The 18763-nt window shown below is 40.1% G+C and overlaps 1 protein-coding gene and 1 long non-coding RNA gene across 2 annotated transcripts in view; one reads left to right on the plus strand and one right to left on the minus strand.

Annotated features, from left to right (window-relative positions):
* Positions 1–18763, minus strand: part of LOC148346107 (uncharacterized) — a 255697-nt gene that overhangs the window by 202928 nt on the left and 34006 nt on the right. The gene's annotated exons all lie outside the window — the stretch shown is intronic.
* On the plus strand, positions 86–15559 carry armh4 (armadillo like helical domain containing 4). Its single transcript, XM_088325735.1, has 7 exons — positions 86–216; positions 3195–3650; positions 7503–7679; positions 7758–7964; positions 11355–11386; positions 11462–11611; positions 12877–15559. Exons 2-7 carry the CDS (start codon positions 3218–3220, stop codon positions 12949–12951), a joined length of 1074 nt encoding a protein of 357 aa, XP_088181861.1. The 5' UTR covers positions 86–216; positions 3195–3217; the 3' UTR covers positions 12952–15559.

The raw sequence follows: 18763 nt of genomic DNA on the forward strand, positions 1-18763 counted from the left end.
TTAAGAAAGCTATATTTTTACCCCCGATGAGCTGTGCAAATGATTGTCTGTTATTTTGGGGCTGATTTACGGCGTCACTCACTGGTGGGCGCACTTGAGGAGAAGCTGGAACAAAAATAACAACAGAGAACCTCCTCTCCATCACCATTAGCGCACGAGGCTCACATTCCCGTCTTGTCCTGTGCGTCCTTCGCTCTCCATCATGCATTCTGCAAGGTAGATATCCTTGTTTATTTATGTTCTCCGAAAATTCGCGTGGATTTATATTTGCGATGCAGGTTTGACGGTGTGGAGTTGTTTACTCTACATATGCGAATAAAGGTTTTTTTGTTGGTGATGTTCACATAATTTGTGTTTTATTTTTTGTATGTTTTTTGCATGCATGCATTTGTGCTTCGCAATGTTTGCCGTGACTCAGCCGGGTTTGGTAATCGTGACACAGCGCGTAAAGGTTTGTGGTAATCTAAAAACGTCCACTTTCACGTGTTTATAATCCTATTGCCGCAAGGGGAGAATGTGGGCTATTTTTAGGATTTTTTTCCCCACATCTATTTGCAGTAAAAAGATGGATGTTGAATTGGGAAACTAGGCACTGGGTAGGCAATGGAATAAAAGTTTCAGCTTGTACACTACATAAGGACTTACATGGTTACCTTTGCTCGTTATGTAATGTAATTAAGGGCCGAAATCAAATATATACAATGTATATTCTTTTAGACACATAGTATGTAACAAAATGAGAAGAAAGTAGGGCGAAAAAACTGTTTATCCAGTTAGTTCGGGTCTCGGGTCTTAAATTTTATGTCAAGATTACTGACGTGACTCAGCTGTGCCCGCTCTTTTGACGCCAACTGCCTCGGACTCTGATTGGCTCCCAATCAGTAGTTGTACCCACTCCTGTCTGTCCCCTGTTGTCAGTCCGTCTGCGAACCTCAGTGAACACTAGACCAGCCTTTTTCGACCCTGACTCCTACCTGTCCCGTTTTTTGCTCCCGACTGTTCCCCGTCTTCCACCCGTTTTTATTATCCTGACCACGTCTGCTCTCTCGTCCCGGCTTTCGACCTCTTTTTGTCCCCGACCACGTCTGCTCTCCTGTCACCGACCACGTCTTTTCTCCTATTACGGCTTACGACTCGCTTCCGACCACATTGCTCTCTTGTCCCGGCTACTGACCCGTTTTTTCCGTCCCCGACTCCGCCATCACTCGCCACAGATGATCCACTTCCGCGTCCGGAGCGCAATCCGAGTATCAGAGCGACCTGCTTCACGCGTTCAGCAATCACCGGATAGTGGGCGCAACCCTTTCACTTTCTTCCAATAAAACTTGTGAAAAACGCACCGCAAGTGGGTCCTGTCTCCGTTCTGGTCTTGACATTTTACTGCAAGGTGTCGTGATTGCTAACTCGAGTCACATGGAGCAATCACGTGGACACCCTCTGATTGGCTTATTTTCCCTTCTTGAGCACGCTACGCCCAGACTTCTTCGTCTGAGGATTACGTTTGTACCCTGTATGACTCTCCTGATTACCTGTTCCGTCTTGATCTGTTTACCTGATTCTGCCTGCCTCCGATCCGACCTGCTTCCGTCCCACGCTACGATCTTCTCTCCAGCCCCGGTAAACTTGACCTGCTAGACTTCCGCACTCCGATTGGCTACGTGTTCCGAAGCCGCTGCTGACGTCCGACAGCCATCGCGTCTCCCCCTAGCCCTGTACGCTTCCCTAAATAAAGAACTGTAATGAACGCTCTGGGGTTTCCTGTTCTGTTCTGGGCCTTCTGACACAAGGAACTTTATGTGAGGAGAACATTTGCTGCAAAGATAAATTGTTCCCTTAACCACTTGGGTGTTAGGGGCATCATTTCCTGTGGTGTGTCTTGGGCAAGTACAGCCTGTTGGCACCCATCCCTCTCCAGGCCAACAAATGTTTCTAAAATGCCTAAAACAAAGCATTGGAATTTGTAAACACTAATATAAATGATTCTTTGTTTACATGATGGTTTGGGTAAACATAACAATTCTACTTGGGTACATTTCAAGACCACGTTATAAAAGAAAAAATCAACTTACTTTACTTTTGGTCGTATTTTATTGAAATGTCGGTCATTTTATTGGTACGTAAGTCAAAAAAAATGCTTGGCCTACCAAATGAGGAGCCAGCAAACCGCCAAACCCATGACTCTATTAAAACTTCTTCTCATCTCATCTCATCAGCCGTACCGCTTATCCTCATTAGGGTCGCGGGGGGGCTGGAGCCCATCCCAGCCATCTCCGGGCAGTGGGCAGGGGACACCCTGAACTGGTTGCCAGCAAATCGCAGTGCACACAGAGACAGACAACTCATTCGCTCATTCACACCTAGGGACAATTTGGACCGGCCAATTCACCTGAAATGCATGTTTTTGGAACGTGGGAGGAAACCGGAGTGCCCGGAGGAAACCCACGCAAGCACGGGGAGAACATACAAACTCCGCACAGGAAGTCTGGAGCTGGATTTGAACCCACGACAGGTTCCCATGACATGAACTGTGCCGCACGAGCGCTAACCACTGCGCCGCCGTGCTGCCCTAAAACTTCTTAGTTTTTCCTAATAATAATAATAATAATGATAATAATAAAATGTTTATACATTTGATTTCAAAGCGCCATTCAGGACACCCAAAATCACGGTACAAAGAATAAAACAGGGATATAAACAAAAACAAAAATAAAACCAGACAATGAATACAAGATAAAAACAAAGTAAAATAAAAACTCAAAACCCTTACCAAAACACGTAAAACTTTAATGTGTCTGTGTATTTTTATTTGTTTTTATTTATTTTATGTTTTTTAATAGATGTATTTTTGTATTTTTTTTAAAGGGGCAGTGTGTATTATTTAGCCCCCTCCGAGTAGTAATACATTTCATTCATGTCACGACCGGAACAAGCGGTGGACCCAAATGCGTAACGTTTCACGCAATGTTTTTTTCAGGAATCGGGGAAGTCGGGGACATGGGAAAAGAACGCGATCTGGTGCTCCTTAGACAGGTGGAACAGGAAGTTTGATCAAACTTCACAATATAGCAACATTGTGTGAACAAATAATAAACACTATCCCTTTAAATAACAGTATTATTGCATTACATCTGCTGTTGAAAAAAGCATCAGATGAGAAATACAACAAACTAATGTTTGTCCTTCTTCTCGTACAGACACTGAGACCAGACAGAATATAATGACACCTGATACCTCACAGCGCCTCCTTGTGGCTGGAGTTTGCCTCTGCGTACTCAGCAACGCGGTCCAGGATTTCCAGACCCGATCTGCGGCCTCACTCAGATGGAGATCCTTGAGGAAAGCCGCACCGAGCGGCAATCTCCTCGATGCAGGACCGGAACCTAGTATACAGAAGAAGTTATGGAGGGGGTCAGATGGAGACGATGTCCAAGAATCCGTCCTGGGAAGGACACCAAGAGACAGGATGGAGGACATCAGCACAACACCACATGAAGATACGAGATGGTCCTCCTTCACTGGTGGTACGAATCCATCCAGTCTAGTCATGCCCACCATGCCGGAAGTCTTAGTACCCGACATGGGTGAGGACACCCTCCCCAAAGAGGACGGTGAGGACGACTTGTGGACCGAGGCCCTAAGACCAAGCGGAGGTGATTATTATGATTTTTTTTTCTAAAATAATCAGAATTCTGTGAAGGATTTTTTAATAGCATACAAAAAAAAACAATACTGCACAGTAAAATTACCAAAGTTAATTTAACACTCTGTAGATGAGGACTATATGTTCTAAATAGACACGATTCCTGAGTACCTTAAAATAATAATTAACGGTCAAAGAGTAAACATTTACAGATAATGAAATTAACTTTGGTTATTTTACTGTGTTGTCAAACTAAATATTTGTCAAGAGCAGAACGGAGACAGGACCCACTTACGTTACGTTTCTCTCTATTTTATTGGAAAAAGGAAAGGGTTGCACCCAAGTTCTGGTGATCGCTGGGTGCGGGAAGCATGTTGCTCTGAATGCGGAAGTGGGACTCCCATGACGAGCGATGGCGTGTCAGAAACGGAAAAAAGGGTCAGTAGCCAGGACGGGAGAGCAAAAACGTGGTCGAGGTCGAAAACGAGTCGAAAGCCAGGTGAAGAGAGTAGACGTGGTCAGGATCAAAAAACGTGTCGGAGCCGGGGAACAGACGAGAGCAAAAACGGGACAGTCGGGAGTCAGAGTCAAAAAAAGGCTTGCCTAGAGTAAACTGAGGTTCGCAGACGGACTGACAACAGGTGATAGAAAGGAGAGGGTTTAAAAAGGGACAGGTAGCCAATCCGAGGCAGTTGGCGCCGAAGGAGCGGGCACAGGTGCATCACATCGGTAATTATGACAATATTGGCATTCCAGTGGAACAAAAAATGCTAAAAACTTAGCTAAATGCTAACATACGATAAAAAATTCCACTGGCATGCAAACTGCTAGGACAGATATTTTATATCTTGATATTAATGCTAAGTACCAATACAACTAGTACTTTTAATCTATAGAATCTGAATATTGTAATTGAATTTATTTTTCTTAATTGTAAATTCACCACAAGAGGGCGTAAGAGCGAATAAATTTTAAGTCCAGTCAAGTCATATTTATTTGTATATCCCTTTATCACAATATTCTCAAAGGGCTATACAGAGCACAAATACAAAAAATAACTAGTAAAATACAACATCAGCTGTATAAAATATTTTGGTAGTAATGGGAATATTTTAAGCCAAATATAGAAAATCGTAACTCGGTTTACAAAGAATCCAAATGCATAATATGATCATATCAATGATAATAATATTTTAATGTAAAGTTCATAAAGGTATCTAGATAGCTAGCTAAAAGAGTAAAACCCATCTAAATAGCCAGACCCAAAACTAGCTGGCTAGCTAGAAAAGAGGCCAAAATTTAGCTTGATAACTAGCAAAAAAATAAAACAATGTTTAAAAAATGTAAAAAACTAAGTAGATCAGTAGTAAATAGCTAAAAACGTAGGAAGATAGCTAGTTATAAAGCTAAAAAAGTAGCCGGATAGCTAGCTAAAATAAACAGTGCACATTTTTTGCTCATTCACTTCATAAAATCCAATTATTGGATGAAAGTTTTGTACCACTAGGAGGCACCAAATCTCATACACGGTTCCCTTAAGAGTAACATGGCAGGTATTGCAAGTTTTTGCAAGCACTTTTCAATCCTTGAAAGTAAAACATGAAAATGAAAGCGTTTTCAAGGATTTCAAGCACCTTTGCGAAACCTGCAGTTCGCAAATGAGCCACGCGCAAGGGATACTTTGATTCCCAATTATAGTTTATATCTTAGTTGTTATTAAATTGTTACTTTTTATTGATTTTGTCATGATCACTCATTAATTTCACCCGCGCCCGCTCATTTGTCGCGATTGGCTTCTGATTGGCTTCCTGTTCCTATTTAAACACTGTTCTGTCACGCTCCAATTGTCAGTCCGTCTGTAAACCTCTGTTGATACAAGGCAAGACTTTTCGACCCTGACTCCCGCCTATACCGTTTTTCCACCTGTCCGTTCCTGATCTCGACCTGTTTTCTGATCCCGACCACGTCTGCTCTCCCGTCCCGGCTTACGACCCGTTTTTGTTCCCGACCACGTCTGCTCTCCTGTCCCGGCTATCGACCTGTTTTTCCGTCCCTGACACCGCCATCGCCCGCTACTGAAGATCCACTTCCGTATTCGTAACACAATCAGAGTATGAGAGCGACTTGCTTCCCCCGTCCAGCGAGCATCGGATCGCGGGCGGTGCCCTTCCTCTTCCTATATCTCAATAAAATTGTGAGAAAACGTTAAGCGATTGGGTCTACCCCATATGCTGGTCTTGACAGATTTATCAATTAAAGGAATGTTGTGTACTGTTTAGGGTCTCATACTTGTAGTTGTAAAAAAGAAAACTCAAGCACAAGCAACCTGCCCCTGAATATTGTGGCGATTGACACATATTAGAGCGAGACTGCCACCTGTAGCTTGAGATGGAACTGCAACCTCTGTGTCAAGCTTTTGCATGGGCACCTCATTATATCATTTATTTCTTTAATTATTGTTTTCAATTTAAAAAAAACGAAACATCGTTTATTCGTTTAGGTTACATTGGTTTTAAAGGGACAGAGTGTAATTGTAAAAAACATGAAGCTCCCCTCGGTCGAGCTTGCATGATTTTTCCGTCATCTTGCTGCTACGGGTGCCCCCAAAGACCAAAAACCTTCCGAAAGGCTGCGCAAAAATAATAATAAGAAAGTGAGTGTGGTTTGTTCAATTTGAGTCTTAGCAGTTTGTATTCTCCTCAGAGCGTTGTAACCAGTGTTCCCTCTAAGCTGCGCGCGTGCGCAATTGCGCACAGCTCGCACATTTTCAGCGCACAAGAAAATCTAGCCAGCGCACAAAAATCAGGGCTCAAAATTACGAATTAAGAAGCGACTCAAGTCAAAGTTACAGTGCATGAAGGTAAAAATACACGGGTTCCCCTAACGTTGTGTCCAAAATGCGGTATTTTGAAGTCGAGTCGAAGGAGAACGAAGTTGAGTAAAGTTAGAGTTTGTCGGGGAACCGGCTTCTTCGGCTCGGCTCACTAAAAGGAACCGGCTCTTTCGGGTCCTAAACGCCTCTTCGGGTTATTTTTGCTTCTTTAATCCCAACATGACCAAATATTATGTAAAATTATGCAAAAAATGACTTAAAGGAAAGGGGGAATAGAACAAAAATGAAAAAAATACCAAAATGAAAAAGTTGTGAAAAGCTGAGAAAAAAAAGAAACAAAAAGAAGAGAAAAAAGAAAGAAAAATTTAGAAAAAAGCCAGAAAAAAAGAAAAAAAAGAAATGTAGGAAAAAAGTAAATAGAGAACAGAAAGAAAAAATAAACACAAAGAGATTTTTTTAAAGGAATTAAAAAAAAAGTAGAAAAAAAACACGGAAAAAAGTAGAAAAAGTTTGTGTTGCATTCAAATAGTTTCCAATGATATCAACTGAATCTTGTTCCCAACATTGTACTTCCACTCAAAAATGTGATTAAGTACAGTTCTGTATCTTACAACCACCTAAGTAAGCCCCCCAAAATGTTAATATTATGCGACAAAATATATCAGGAAATAAAAAGAAATGGATATCTTGTGAAAGAATCGTAAGAACAAACGACGTTTGTCGGCCGTACAACCTTTGCAATAGTACATGAGTCAATTCGTTCAAAAGAGAAAAATAATTTTGCATTGCCGGAAACTCAGCATAATGTCAAGTTTTGGACATGTTTGATAATTAATTATCCTGCCACACTTGGGATTATGGTTGCTCACTGTTGTTTCAAGCGTTGCTCACCGACTTTGTGTGAACGTTCTGACCCGTGGAATATTACAGAGATCATTGGTTGTAACACTCGTTTTTGGTTGCAGTCCACAACACAGTGTCATCTAGTGGTCAAATATGACCCACCGCCTCTTTAATCTTTTCCGACAGGCGACACGGCGGCGCCACCGTCCGAGGACGACGCCACGGAGGCCACCATGTCGTCCGAGGCCCTACCTCTCATTTTCGAGCCCCTGGAAGAATCGGCGGCCCAGATTCCGGTCGCCATGGAGACCGACAAGCCGCCATTATTTACAGCAGATGCTCAATTGGAGACTAGCCTATCAAGTCAGTTTTTGTTCGAATCAAACAGAGATTTCAAAGAAACTCAATTTTCTCACCCTGTCTATTTTTTATGACCTCAAGGCACTGTGCAGACGCCCAAAGTTTCCACTCCGGTTAAAACGGCGACCGTCCCATCAGGCCCCAGACCGGACGATGAGGAAGAGAATTCCGAGGAATCGCTGGAGGACGAGGAGAACGCCGAAGACCCCACGGGAAAATCGTGGACTCGTCCGCCGTACAGCCTCGTCCCCCCACCTCCTGTTTGGGTGCAACGCGACCAGGGCCTGAGTAGGAAACTTCAAATGTTCTGTTTTATTTAAAGGTGCATTGTGATCGACACTGCCACCTCTGGCTGAAAGTGGAACTGCAGCCTCAGTGACGATACAGGTTCCAATGTCAATATTGTTTAGAGTGCTGCTACCTAGAAAGATGTCCTTGTATCAGTGCTAGCTTATTTGTAACGATATTAAAAAAATCATCCAGAGAGAGGCGGCCAATACTAATATTGATATCAGTTACGTGTTGCGATACCACACGTTATGGTAATAACATTGGTCCATATTTATACTTATCACACTTATCAGTTCAAAAAATGATACTATTGAAAGTAGCGATACCTTGAAACATTGCCTGTCACGGGTGCCATGGCGCCCAATTGTCCCCGCCTTTGTGGGGCCAGCTGCGACTCATTGACACACTGGCTTTCCGTCTGTTTAAGCTCAGTGCTCTCATTTTTCTGTTGTCAGTCCGTCAACGAACCTCTGCCCCGCTTTGACTCGGTCCTGTTTCCTGTTGGCATTTCCTGTCCGGTATTGTTCCTGTTTATTTTTGTCCTGTTTAATATCGGTTTCCAGTTCTGTCCCGTCTATTTTTGTCCTGCTTATTATTCTCTCCAATTTTTGCTCCCATCTAGTTTGCCCTGATTTATTTCGATATCCTGTTTCATTATTTGTCCTGTCTGTCCTGTCCAGTATCGACCCCATCTGTCTGATATCAACTCGGGCCATTGGTATCGATCTCGTCGGCCTTTGGCTTCCTATCGTTTCACGCCAGACTGCTGCCAAACGTGCATGACTCCCCATTTCCCATAAAATAAAAGGCTTGTGTGAGTAACGTCACGCGTTAGGGTCCTGATCCTGTTCTGGTTCATGACATTGCCTACAATTGGTGCTCACTTATTTCTAATTATATTCAAAATGTATCTGGAACCAGCCAATCCCAATGTCGATAGCAATTACACATCTCGATACAGGAAATTAGGTCAATGATATTGGTCCATATCGACACATGGTATCAGTACAGTACTCACTTATCACAATTTATTATAGATTTTATTCAAATCTGGACATTACAGAAATCTGTTCCTGTATCAATATCGATATAACTGAGGTTACGATACCTTGAAAAAAGGCCAGGTATCAGTGCTCCATTATTTGTAATGATATTGAAAACAAATCTTGAGTCGTTCAAAATGAATCTAAAGAACAGTCACACATATCGATACTGCAAAATATGGCAATGGTATCAGTCTGTATCGATACCCGATATGGCCACTCATTGATAACAATTTTTTTTAGACTTCAAATAAATCTGGACTGTCCAGCAACCGCTTCGAATATCGACATTGTTGAGGGTAACAATACTTTACAAAAGAGGCCAGTATCGGTGCTTGCTTGGTTGTAAATATTTCTGAGACTTCTAATATTGATAGCAGTTACAAGTCGTGATACTGCACAATATGGTAATAACATTGGTCTGTATCGATATATGGTAAGGGTACTCATGTATCATATTTTTATATATGTCAAACAAATCAGGACAGTACAATACCTGGTTCCAAAATTAATATAATTGAGCGTACTGATACCTTGAAAAATAGCCTGGTATCGGTGCTCGCTTATTTTTCATTAGATTGAAAATACATCTGGAGACAGATACCAGTATACATAGCTGTCACGCGTTTTATTCCACACAATGTGATAATAATAAGGATAATTATTGATACCTAGTATGATTATACACTCACATTTTTTTTTAATTCCAAACAAATCAGGAAAGTATGTCAACTTCTTCCGTTATTGATATCGTTAACGGTACGATTGCCATTAAGAAATGGCCTGGTATCGGTGCTCGTCGTAATTGTATCAAAAACTAATCTGGAGAAGGTGGTCGATACCAGTATTGATAGCAGTCACGTTTTGATTCCACACTATGTGGTAATATCGGTCCATATTGATACTGTCAGGAGACCGGACCAGAACGGAGGCAGGAAGGATGAACTCATTCGCGTTAACGATCCGCATTTTTATTTAGCAAAATAAAAGTCGTCCAATACTCAGGGACAAAACAAACAAAAACAGGCTTTACAGGCAAACAGGTTTCCTCAAGACAGACAGAACAGAATAATGCAGAACAGAAAACGCAATGAACCGGCACCCGCAATACCCACAACCCACCCTTAAGAAGCAGACACGCAAATTACCTGATCTACTACAGCCGGTGCCCAGGGGGCGGGGCCAGCCGCTCGCCACGGCGACCATGCTGGACACGACAGATACCGACTTTAAGTACTTACCTATCAATATTTGTAGAAAAGTTATATTTCAAACAAATCTACACAGTACGGCTACTAGTTCCAATATAAATATCATTGAGCGTACCGATAATTTGAAAATGGCTGCGTATCAGTTCTTGCTTTTTTGTAGTAAAAACATATTTGGGGATACCAATCTCGATAGCAGTAACATGTCTGGATACCACACAATATGGAAATAACATCAGTGTGTAAGGAATATCGATATTATTGAGCGTAATAAAACCTCGAAAAATGGCCAGGTATCAGTCCTTGCTTATCTCACGATACCACACAATATGGTGATAATATCCATCTGTATGGATACCTGGTAATGATACTCAACCATTACATTAAAAAAACTCTTCGCCAACTGGTTCCAATTTACCAGTACTCTGAAAAATGGCCTGGTATCGGTGGTTGCTCATTTCAAATTATATTCAAAAGACATCCGGAGAAAGATGGCCGATACCAATATTGATAGCAGTTAAATTGTCAAGACCAGAACGGAGACAGGACCCACTTGCGTTGCGTTTCTCACAAGTTTTATTGGAAGAAAGGGAAAGGGTTGCGCCCACAATCCGGTGATTGCTGGACGCGGGAAGCAGGTCGCTCTGAACGCGGAAGTGGATCTTCCGTGGCGAGCGATGGCGGTGTCGGGAACGGAAAAACGGGTCAGTAGCCGGGACAGGAGAGCAAAAACGTGGTTGGAGTCAGAAGTCGTAAGCCAGGAAAGGAGAGTGGACGTGGTCTGGGATCAAAAAGTCGAAACCCGGGACGGGAGAGTAGACATGGTCAGGATCAAAAACAGGTCGAAGCCGGGAGACAGGCAGGAGCAAAAAACAGGTGGGAGTCAGGGTCGAAAAAGGCTTGCCTAGAGTTAACCGAGGTTCGCAGACGGACTGACAAAAGGGGACAGACAGGAGTGGGTACAAGTACTGATAGGGAGCCAATCAGAGTCCGAGGCAGTTGGCGCCAAGGGAGCGGGCACAGGTGATTCCCATCGGTAATCATGACATAAATGTTTCCATACTGCAAAATATGACCTTGTTATCGGTCCATTTCGACTCCTGGTATCAATACTCTTATCGCGTTTTGTGTTTCAGTGCGCAGCTGGCTCGCGTTGATCCGAGAAAAGGTGAAACAAAATTCGTCCTCGCCCGTCGCCATTTTTTCCTTTTATTTGCGACGTGCTGTGTTTGTGGCCCCCCAGGTGGGCTACGTATCGGGCATGTTGGCCCCTGTGGCTATCGGCATGTCGGGGGCCCTCCTACTGGTGGGCATCGTCTACAGCGCCAGGAGGGTTCAACGCAGGAGGCGGAATAGCTTTAAGCGCCAGCGCAGGAAGATTCGACCGGCCGAGGTCAGGCAAATATGATTACAGTGCCTTGCGAAAGTATTGGCCCCACCGAGGCCTTTTGGAAGCATTGCCACATTTCAGGCATCAAACTTAAAGCTAATAACTGAAAATATTTTCCAAGAATCGACGACATGATTGTGAAGTGGAACCAAGTAATTTCAATATTTTATATTGTATATATTTTCAACAAAAAAAACACCTAAAAAGTAGATGTTGCAAAAATATTGGCCCCCTCTTCTCTCAGCTAGCTTACTGACTCTAAAAGTTCCCTGATGACTCCTGAATGATTTAACGTCAATCTAAATGACAATGACAACTGTGTGTTATTAAGTCTCGGTTTAAATGTACCTTCTCTGATGGACTCAGACAGAACAGAGAACATTATGAAGACCAAAGAACCCACCAGGCAGGTCCGGGATAAAAGTGTGGGAAGGTAAAAAATTTCAATTTCCAAAAATTACATTTCCACATCTCCTCGAGCACTGCAAGAGCAATGATATAAAAATGGAGAAAGCATGAAACCACTACATACCTACCAAGACCGAGCCGTCTCTTTAAACTTTTGGCTAAAACGAGGAGAAAACTAATCAGAGAAGAAATCAAGAGGCCCATGATTACATTGCATGATTACCTGCAGGCATACACAGCTGAGATGGGACAATCTATACATAAGAAAACTATTAATTAACTCTGCAGAATTTAGCCCTTCATGAAAGTGTCAAGAAGAAATCCTTTTGGGGGAAACACAACATGTAAAACAAGATACTGTGGCCAGATGAGACCAAAATGTAACTTTTTTGACTTAATGCAAAGCGTGAGGTTTGTCATAAGAGTATTACTGCACATCACCTTGAAAACACCATCCTTATTGTCAAACATGGTGGTGGCAGCATCATGCTCTGGGGTTGGGATTCCCCACCAGGGACTGGGAAGATCATTGTAGTCGATAGGAAAATGAAGGGAGCCAAATGAAAGGAGATTCTGGCAGAAAATCGGTTGGAGTCTGCTAGAAACCTGAGAATGGGGCGCAGGTTCACCTAAACAAAAAGCAACATCTACAATGGAATGGTTGAAAAATGAACAACATAAAGGTGTTAAAGTGGCCCAGACTTTAATCCTATAGAGCATTTGTGGAAAGAGCTGAAAAATGATGTGCGCAAAAACCATCAAGGCAAGGAACCTTGCCTCTGCCAAGGCTGTGACGCTAGTGGTTGTTAGCATAACGCACACAAAGAATGTTTTTTTTTAATGAATTCTGTTACCCGTAGCAACCAACTGAGACGTGCACCGGGCGCCAGGATCAGGCCATGCTGCTGGCGGACAGCTCCGAGGACGAGTTCTGACCCAGAATGAACTATTTAAAGTCGCCATGACAACCGCATCCTTTTTCCGTCACCTCGGACGGCTTATTTCCTCGAGCTAACCTTTGAGTAAAACAAATTTTTAAAAAGAACGTGGTATATTACAGTGGTGTCAAACATGCGGCCCGCCAAGGGTTTTAATCCGTCCTGCGAGACGCTGAAAGAAGCACAAGAGAAAAATGAACAGTAGTTTTAAATATGTATACTTAATACCGTCAGAGCCAGGTGACACTCACAAGCAAATGGAGCTGTATTTCTTTCTCTGGTTTATTTTTCTTTCTTTTTTTCTCTTTGTCCTTCTTATTTTCCCTTTTCCTCTCTGTCTCTGTTTCCCTCTGTTTTCCCCACTGTTTTGCTTTTTGTCTTTCTTTCTGTCTTATATCTCTCTATTTCTCTTCTCTCCCCATTTTCTCTCTACCTCTCTTTTTATCCCTCTCAGTCTCCTCCTTTTCTCTCCTATTAACTTTTCCTTTCTATTTCTCTTTTGTGCTCTTTCTATTATTCACTCACTTTATTGCTCTTTCTCTCTCCATTTCTTGTTTTTCTCACCATTTTCTCTCTTTCTGTCTTATTTTCTTTCCGTCTCTAATTCTCTTCTCTTTGTCTATTTCTTTCTTTCTATTCTCATATCTTGCTCCCTTTCTAACGATCTACATCCCTCTATTGCTCTTTATATTATCATCTCTTTCCATAGCTTTCTTTTTCTGTCCCTTTCTCTTTCATTCTTACTCTCTCTCTGGTTCTCCCGGGAGGTTGTTTTTTTTAACGCCGTACGTGAAGATTAGTTTGATAGCCCTGGTACATATATTAAAAAGGTACACTTTGTCAATAGAGTATATGTTCTTTGTGTTAATGTCAAGAACATTTATTTTCTTTTATTTTGAAAAACGTTAGGGCTCAAAAAGGGCAAATTTATGATGCTAATGTCAGCAAAATAGCTAGTGCTCTGTTCAAATGAGGAAAGATAAGTGGAAACATCGATGGCTAATGCAGAATTGTTGGAGGCCTTAAAGTGATTCAGAAGACCAAATAAAATAGCAATTCATGCTAGTTTAGCATCACAGCTAGCCTCGCTATATTATTTTGAATAAATTCGAATATCTAACATTAGCCTGGACACATTTTTCAGAACATAACTTTTCATCCGAATATTAGTTTACAATAAAATCCACTGTTGGGTTTATGTAGTGTTAGCTATGTTATGACGCTTAACGTGCTAGCTTGATTGAATTAGTCTGATTTTCATTTTTTATCAGATTAAATGTTTGAAATGTAGCATAAAACACAAAATGAAGTAGAAGTTGTCGGTTTAGTGATGTTTTTTCTAGCAACGGCATATTTTCTTTGTTGTATGTTAATGTTATGATCAGTATCAAAATACAAAAGTACTGTAATTGTTTTGTCAAACCCGTTTTGAAATCAGGCTAATGCAGAATTGTTGGAGGCCTTAAAGAGATTCAAAAGACCAAATATATGCTAATCGTGCTATTTTAGCATAAGAGCTAGCCAAGCTCAGTTGGAGTGCAGCCCCTTATTTTGACGGGATTGGGATTTTTAGCATTAGCTTTGACACATTTCTTCAAAACATTTTAGACTCGATAGAATGAAATCCACTGTTGTGTTAGCTAGGTTGTGTCGCTAATTGTGCTAGCTCCAGCTAACTGGTCTTATTTTCGTTTTTTCCCTGTTTTAAATGTTTGAAATGTAGCGTAAAACACAAACCAATAAACGTTTAGTGTCGTTTTTTTCTTGTAGATGGCAGTTATGTTTTTTTTTTTGTGAATTAGTTTATAATATAGAAGACATGTTGTAATTGTTTTTTACGCTCATTTATTTAATAAGATTCAATAATCAAGGTCTTATTTTCGGAATATTCAACTGCTGTCGTGACACTTGTCTGTTCATTGTCGAACTGCAGTTGATGCAATAATTCTGTTATTTAAAGGGACAGTGTGTACTATTTGACCCCCATGTGTGCTAAAAAGCACCAGGAAAAAGACAAAAAACAGAGACTCAGAGACCAACACACACTTTGCCTACCCTTTCGTGAGATTTCTGGGTTTTAGGCAACCGTAGCAGAAAGAAGGCAGACAATAATGTCAGCTTAAGCTAAATGAGGCTTTATATTTTTTTTCAACGACGAGGGGGTGCTAAATAACACACACTGTCCCCAAGGTTGGGTAGGGTTACTTTAACTGGATTACTTTCAATTACTTTTGGATTATTCCAATACCAAATATGCTAATAAAAGACTAAAGTAACTAAATATGAATACAATTACTAAATTTTGTGCAGGCTTGGGGAGTAACGGAATACATGGAACGGCAAAAATGATGTTGGCAAGCTGTTTGGATTTATTTTCGTTTTGTTTCTGTCGCATTTTATGTTAGTTTTGCCGGAGATCAAAGCCAGGAGAGAAAGCTTACCACGTGTTGTGAGTCATAATTGTATTCATATTTAGTTTCTTTTGTCTTTTATTAGCATATTTGGTATTGGAGTAATCGAAAAGAAATTGAAAGTAATCCAGTTAAGGTAACCCTACCCAAGGCTGACTGTCCCTATAAGAATAAAACATGTATTTTGTGTTTTCAAAATAAAAGAATCTGAGAAAAACCCAGGGTTCCGTTCAAATTTTTTATCACCAAATTCAAGGACTTTCAAAGCTTGTTTTCCAATGACCCCAAATCCGGTGTGAATCGTGTATTTTGCAGAGCCACTATATCTGAGATTTACATTTGCCATTTCTAATCTTGCGTGTGCATTTATCCAGACCTATGGTTTTTAGAAGATCACAAATATGTTTGTTTTTTAAATAAATCTCTCACCATGAGTGTCGGGTAAAAATGATAGTATGTAGCTTACATTTTTAGTTGCAGGAAGTTCTTCCTATTACAATAAACCACTGGGGTTCTCTTGGACGCTTCCCTTAGGGGGCGATGATGCTTTATAGGACAATGCCATACAAATTAATACCAGATGCCGTTAATAGGGCAGAAATGCAACAGCAAAGCCAACAGAAAGCAGTGCCAGTGTCATCTTTAGGCAGACTTGTTGAGAAACATGACAATTTTAAGCACTTACAAGCGTTCCACCCAAAATTCAAGCAGTTTTCGATCTTTAAAAACACTTCATTAAAATTGCAGCATTTTCAAGGATTTCGAGCACCCGTACGAACCCTGAAAACCAAACCGAGTGTTTTTCATGTCGAAAAGAATAAAACTTAGACCAGTCCGGCGTACAGCATTAAAAAAATCAAATAATTTATTTCTGTGTTTTTTGTTTTCTGTTCCCCACATTGAATAAACGCTATCAGACATTTTCCAAATCAAAGAGAGGGAACTGGGCAGATGTGGAGGGCGGGGGCAGGTCTGACATGCAGAGAAACGACAGCAAAATTTTGCCCTCTTTTGACACAGCGTGAACGGCGGAGTTTCTTTCTTTGTGTGTGTGGTTCAGACATGGCACCAGTGAGGACTTACAAGTAAGAGGAGGGCCGGTATTTTTTTTTTTTTTTTTTTAATTCGAAAGGCTGCAAAGGCCTTCAGTCGGGTGCTCACAGGCTGTAATGCCTTTGTTAGAAAGAAAACGGCACTTCCTGGTTCACAGCATTATGAAAAGTCGGGCGTGTTTGCAGATTTTTTTCTTTTCATCCGAGACGGTTCAGATAGCCCGTCGCCGTGGCAACACCTCCAGATGCAAACAAAAGCTCGGCGGAAGAAAAAAAAAAAAAACGGGACAAAATCTTAGCATATTCCCTCCCTTTTCTTTTCCTGCGTCAAATATGACTTCTGGCAGCATGTACGCGCAAGGGAGGAGGCGATTTGCATATCCGATGAATTTTAAAGACGGGGCGCCAAATGGTTAAAGGGACAGTGAGTAATATTGGAGCACTAGATATCACTGTGTTGTGAAGTGCGAGGACAAAACAATAAAAATATGAAAAATTGGGGAGATTTAAAGTGACCAAACCACACATTTTTTTTGCCAGGCCTTTTTAAAAGAATGAGAAAAAAAAAGAAAAAAAGAGGTAAAAGGGAACAAAAAAGCAGAGCAGGAAAGAAAAAAGACAAATTGACAAAAGAATAATAAAATGAACAAAGGGGAAAAAGTAAGAAAAAAACTAAGAAAACAGGAAAAAAAGGTTACTATAGCAGCAAGATGAAGGACAAATAATGTCAGCCTCTTCTAGGTGAGCCTCATGTAATGCAAAATAAATACAAATTTCTTGACTGACTCATAAAAAACAAAATGTACTTTTATATTAGAGTCCGTGTATCTTTGCTTATTAACCAAATCAATGTTTTTGTAACTACTAGGGGGCACTAAATACACACTGTCCCTTTAAGGACAAACAAGAGGGGGAGAAAAGGTGCATTGTAACCACAATAAACTTTACATATTATCAACAAAAGCCGAATAAAAAAAGAAAACTTTGATAATATTGATAATTTTTTTAGAATTATCCTCTTATATCATTCTTAAGAGAACAGATTTCAACCATTATAATTAAAGAACGGCACTTTAAGGTAACAGACACAAAGAACAACCTTTGCATGGATTTATTTTAAGGTGTTCCATATTTTGTATTGAACTCATTCAGTGCCGTAGACGTATTTTCACGTCCTTTACGATATTTTACCCCACTGTATTGCTAAATGATTCTCTCATTAGAAACATCTAAATCATAATTTTACCCCATTGTCAGAAAATGTAGCTTGTTTTAGTTTTTTGATTCTTGTGTTTTTTTTACTTTAATAAGTGACAACTTAAATTAAAAAAATCTATATATTTTTACATCAATGTGAGAAAATGTTGCTTATTTAGTTCTCGTAATCAAACGATACTTTAGCTTCAATGTATATCTACATTACCCCTTTTTATTTTTATTACTAATTTTATGATATTTTCTACTTCATTACAAATTTACACTCACAATGCAAAAATAATGGTATTGTCAGAAAATGTCGCTCATTTTAGTTTGTCTTTTTCCAATTATATGATAAATTTGACTTAATTTTTTTTTGTAGAGAGGAAATTCATACTCCATTGTCAGAAAATGTCGTTTATTTTAGTTAGTGTATTTCCAATTTTAGGATATTTTACCTAATTTTTTACCGAATTTAAATATTATTTTGGGGGAAAGGATATACTCCATTGTCAGAAAATGTCGCTTATTTTAGTTACTCTTTTTCCAATTTGATGATATTTTACTTAATTTTTTACAGAATTTAAATATTTTTGGGTGGAAAGGAACTCATACTCTATTTTCAGAAAAATGTTGCTTATTTTATTTCTAATTTCACAAAGTTTTTACTGACACCTAAAACTCTATACTTAAAGACAATTGTTTCCCCTCTTCTAGCAGATTTTCCTTATTTATTTGTTTTTTCTTATCTTGGTGGAAACTATTTTTTTACGGGGCGGTATGAATTGACCGCTAAATGTTGTTAAATGTAAAAAAATGCACATTCTTTCACTCAATTCACATTTTTATTTCTGGAGACATTTTTGACAGCAAAATCCTATGTTGCTTATTTTAAGTGTTATTTTTTTTCTTTTTAATCATTTTACCATATTCTTTTACATAAATTGTACTTTAAAATAGACTATTTTTTAAATAATAGCATTTAATAGAAAATTTCCATTGAAGGCAGGGAAACTGTAAATGATAAGAAAATGCGTCTTTGGCACTGAATGAGGTAATGATTTGGCAAAACTGCAGTCGGGGTTAAACAAGGTGTTTCTAAAAATCTGATATCCTTTGAGATCTAAGTATCACGGAAGTACACGATTC

The sequence above is a fragment of the Urocampus carinirostris genome, chromosome 20 (genome assembly GCF_059441175.1).
Source record: "Urocampus carinirostris isolate Australia breed hairy pipefish chromosome 20, RoL_Ucar_1.0, whole genome shotgun sequence".
Classification (NCBI taxonomy): Eukaryota; Metazoa; Chordata; class Actinopteri; order Syngnathiformes; family Syngnathidae; genus Urocampus; species Urocampus carinirostris.

Excerpts from the sequence above, each read along its gene's own strand:
- armh4 (XM_088325735.1), top strand. The coding sequence starts at position 3,218 with ATGACACCTGATACCTCACAGCGCCTCCTTGTGGCTGGAGTTTGCCTC. Across the intron at positions 3,651-7,502 it reads GGCCCTAAGACCAAGCGGAG|GCGACACGGCGGCGCCACCG; the intron begins GTGATTATTATG and ends CTTTTCCGACAG. Across the intron at positions 11,612-12,876 it reads GGAAGATTCGACCGGCCGAG|CAACCAACTGAGACGTGCAC; the intron begins GTCAGGCAAATA and ends TGTTACCCGTAG.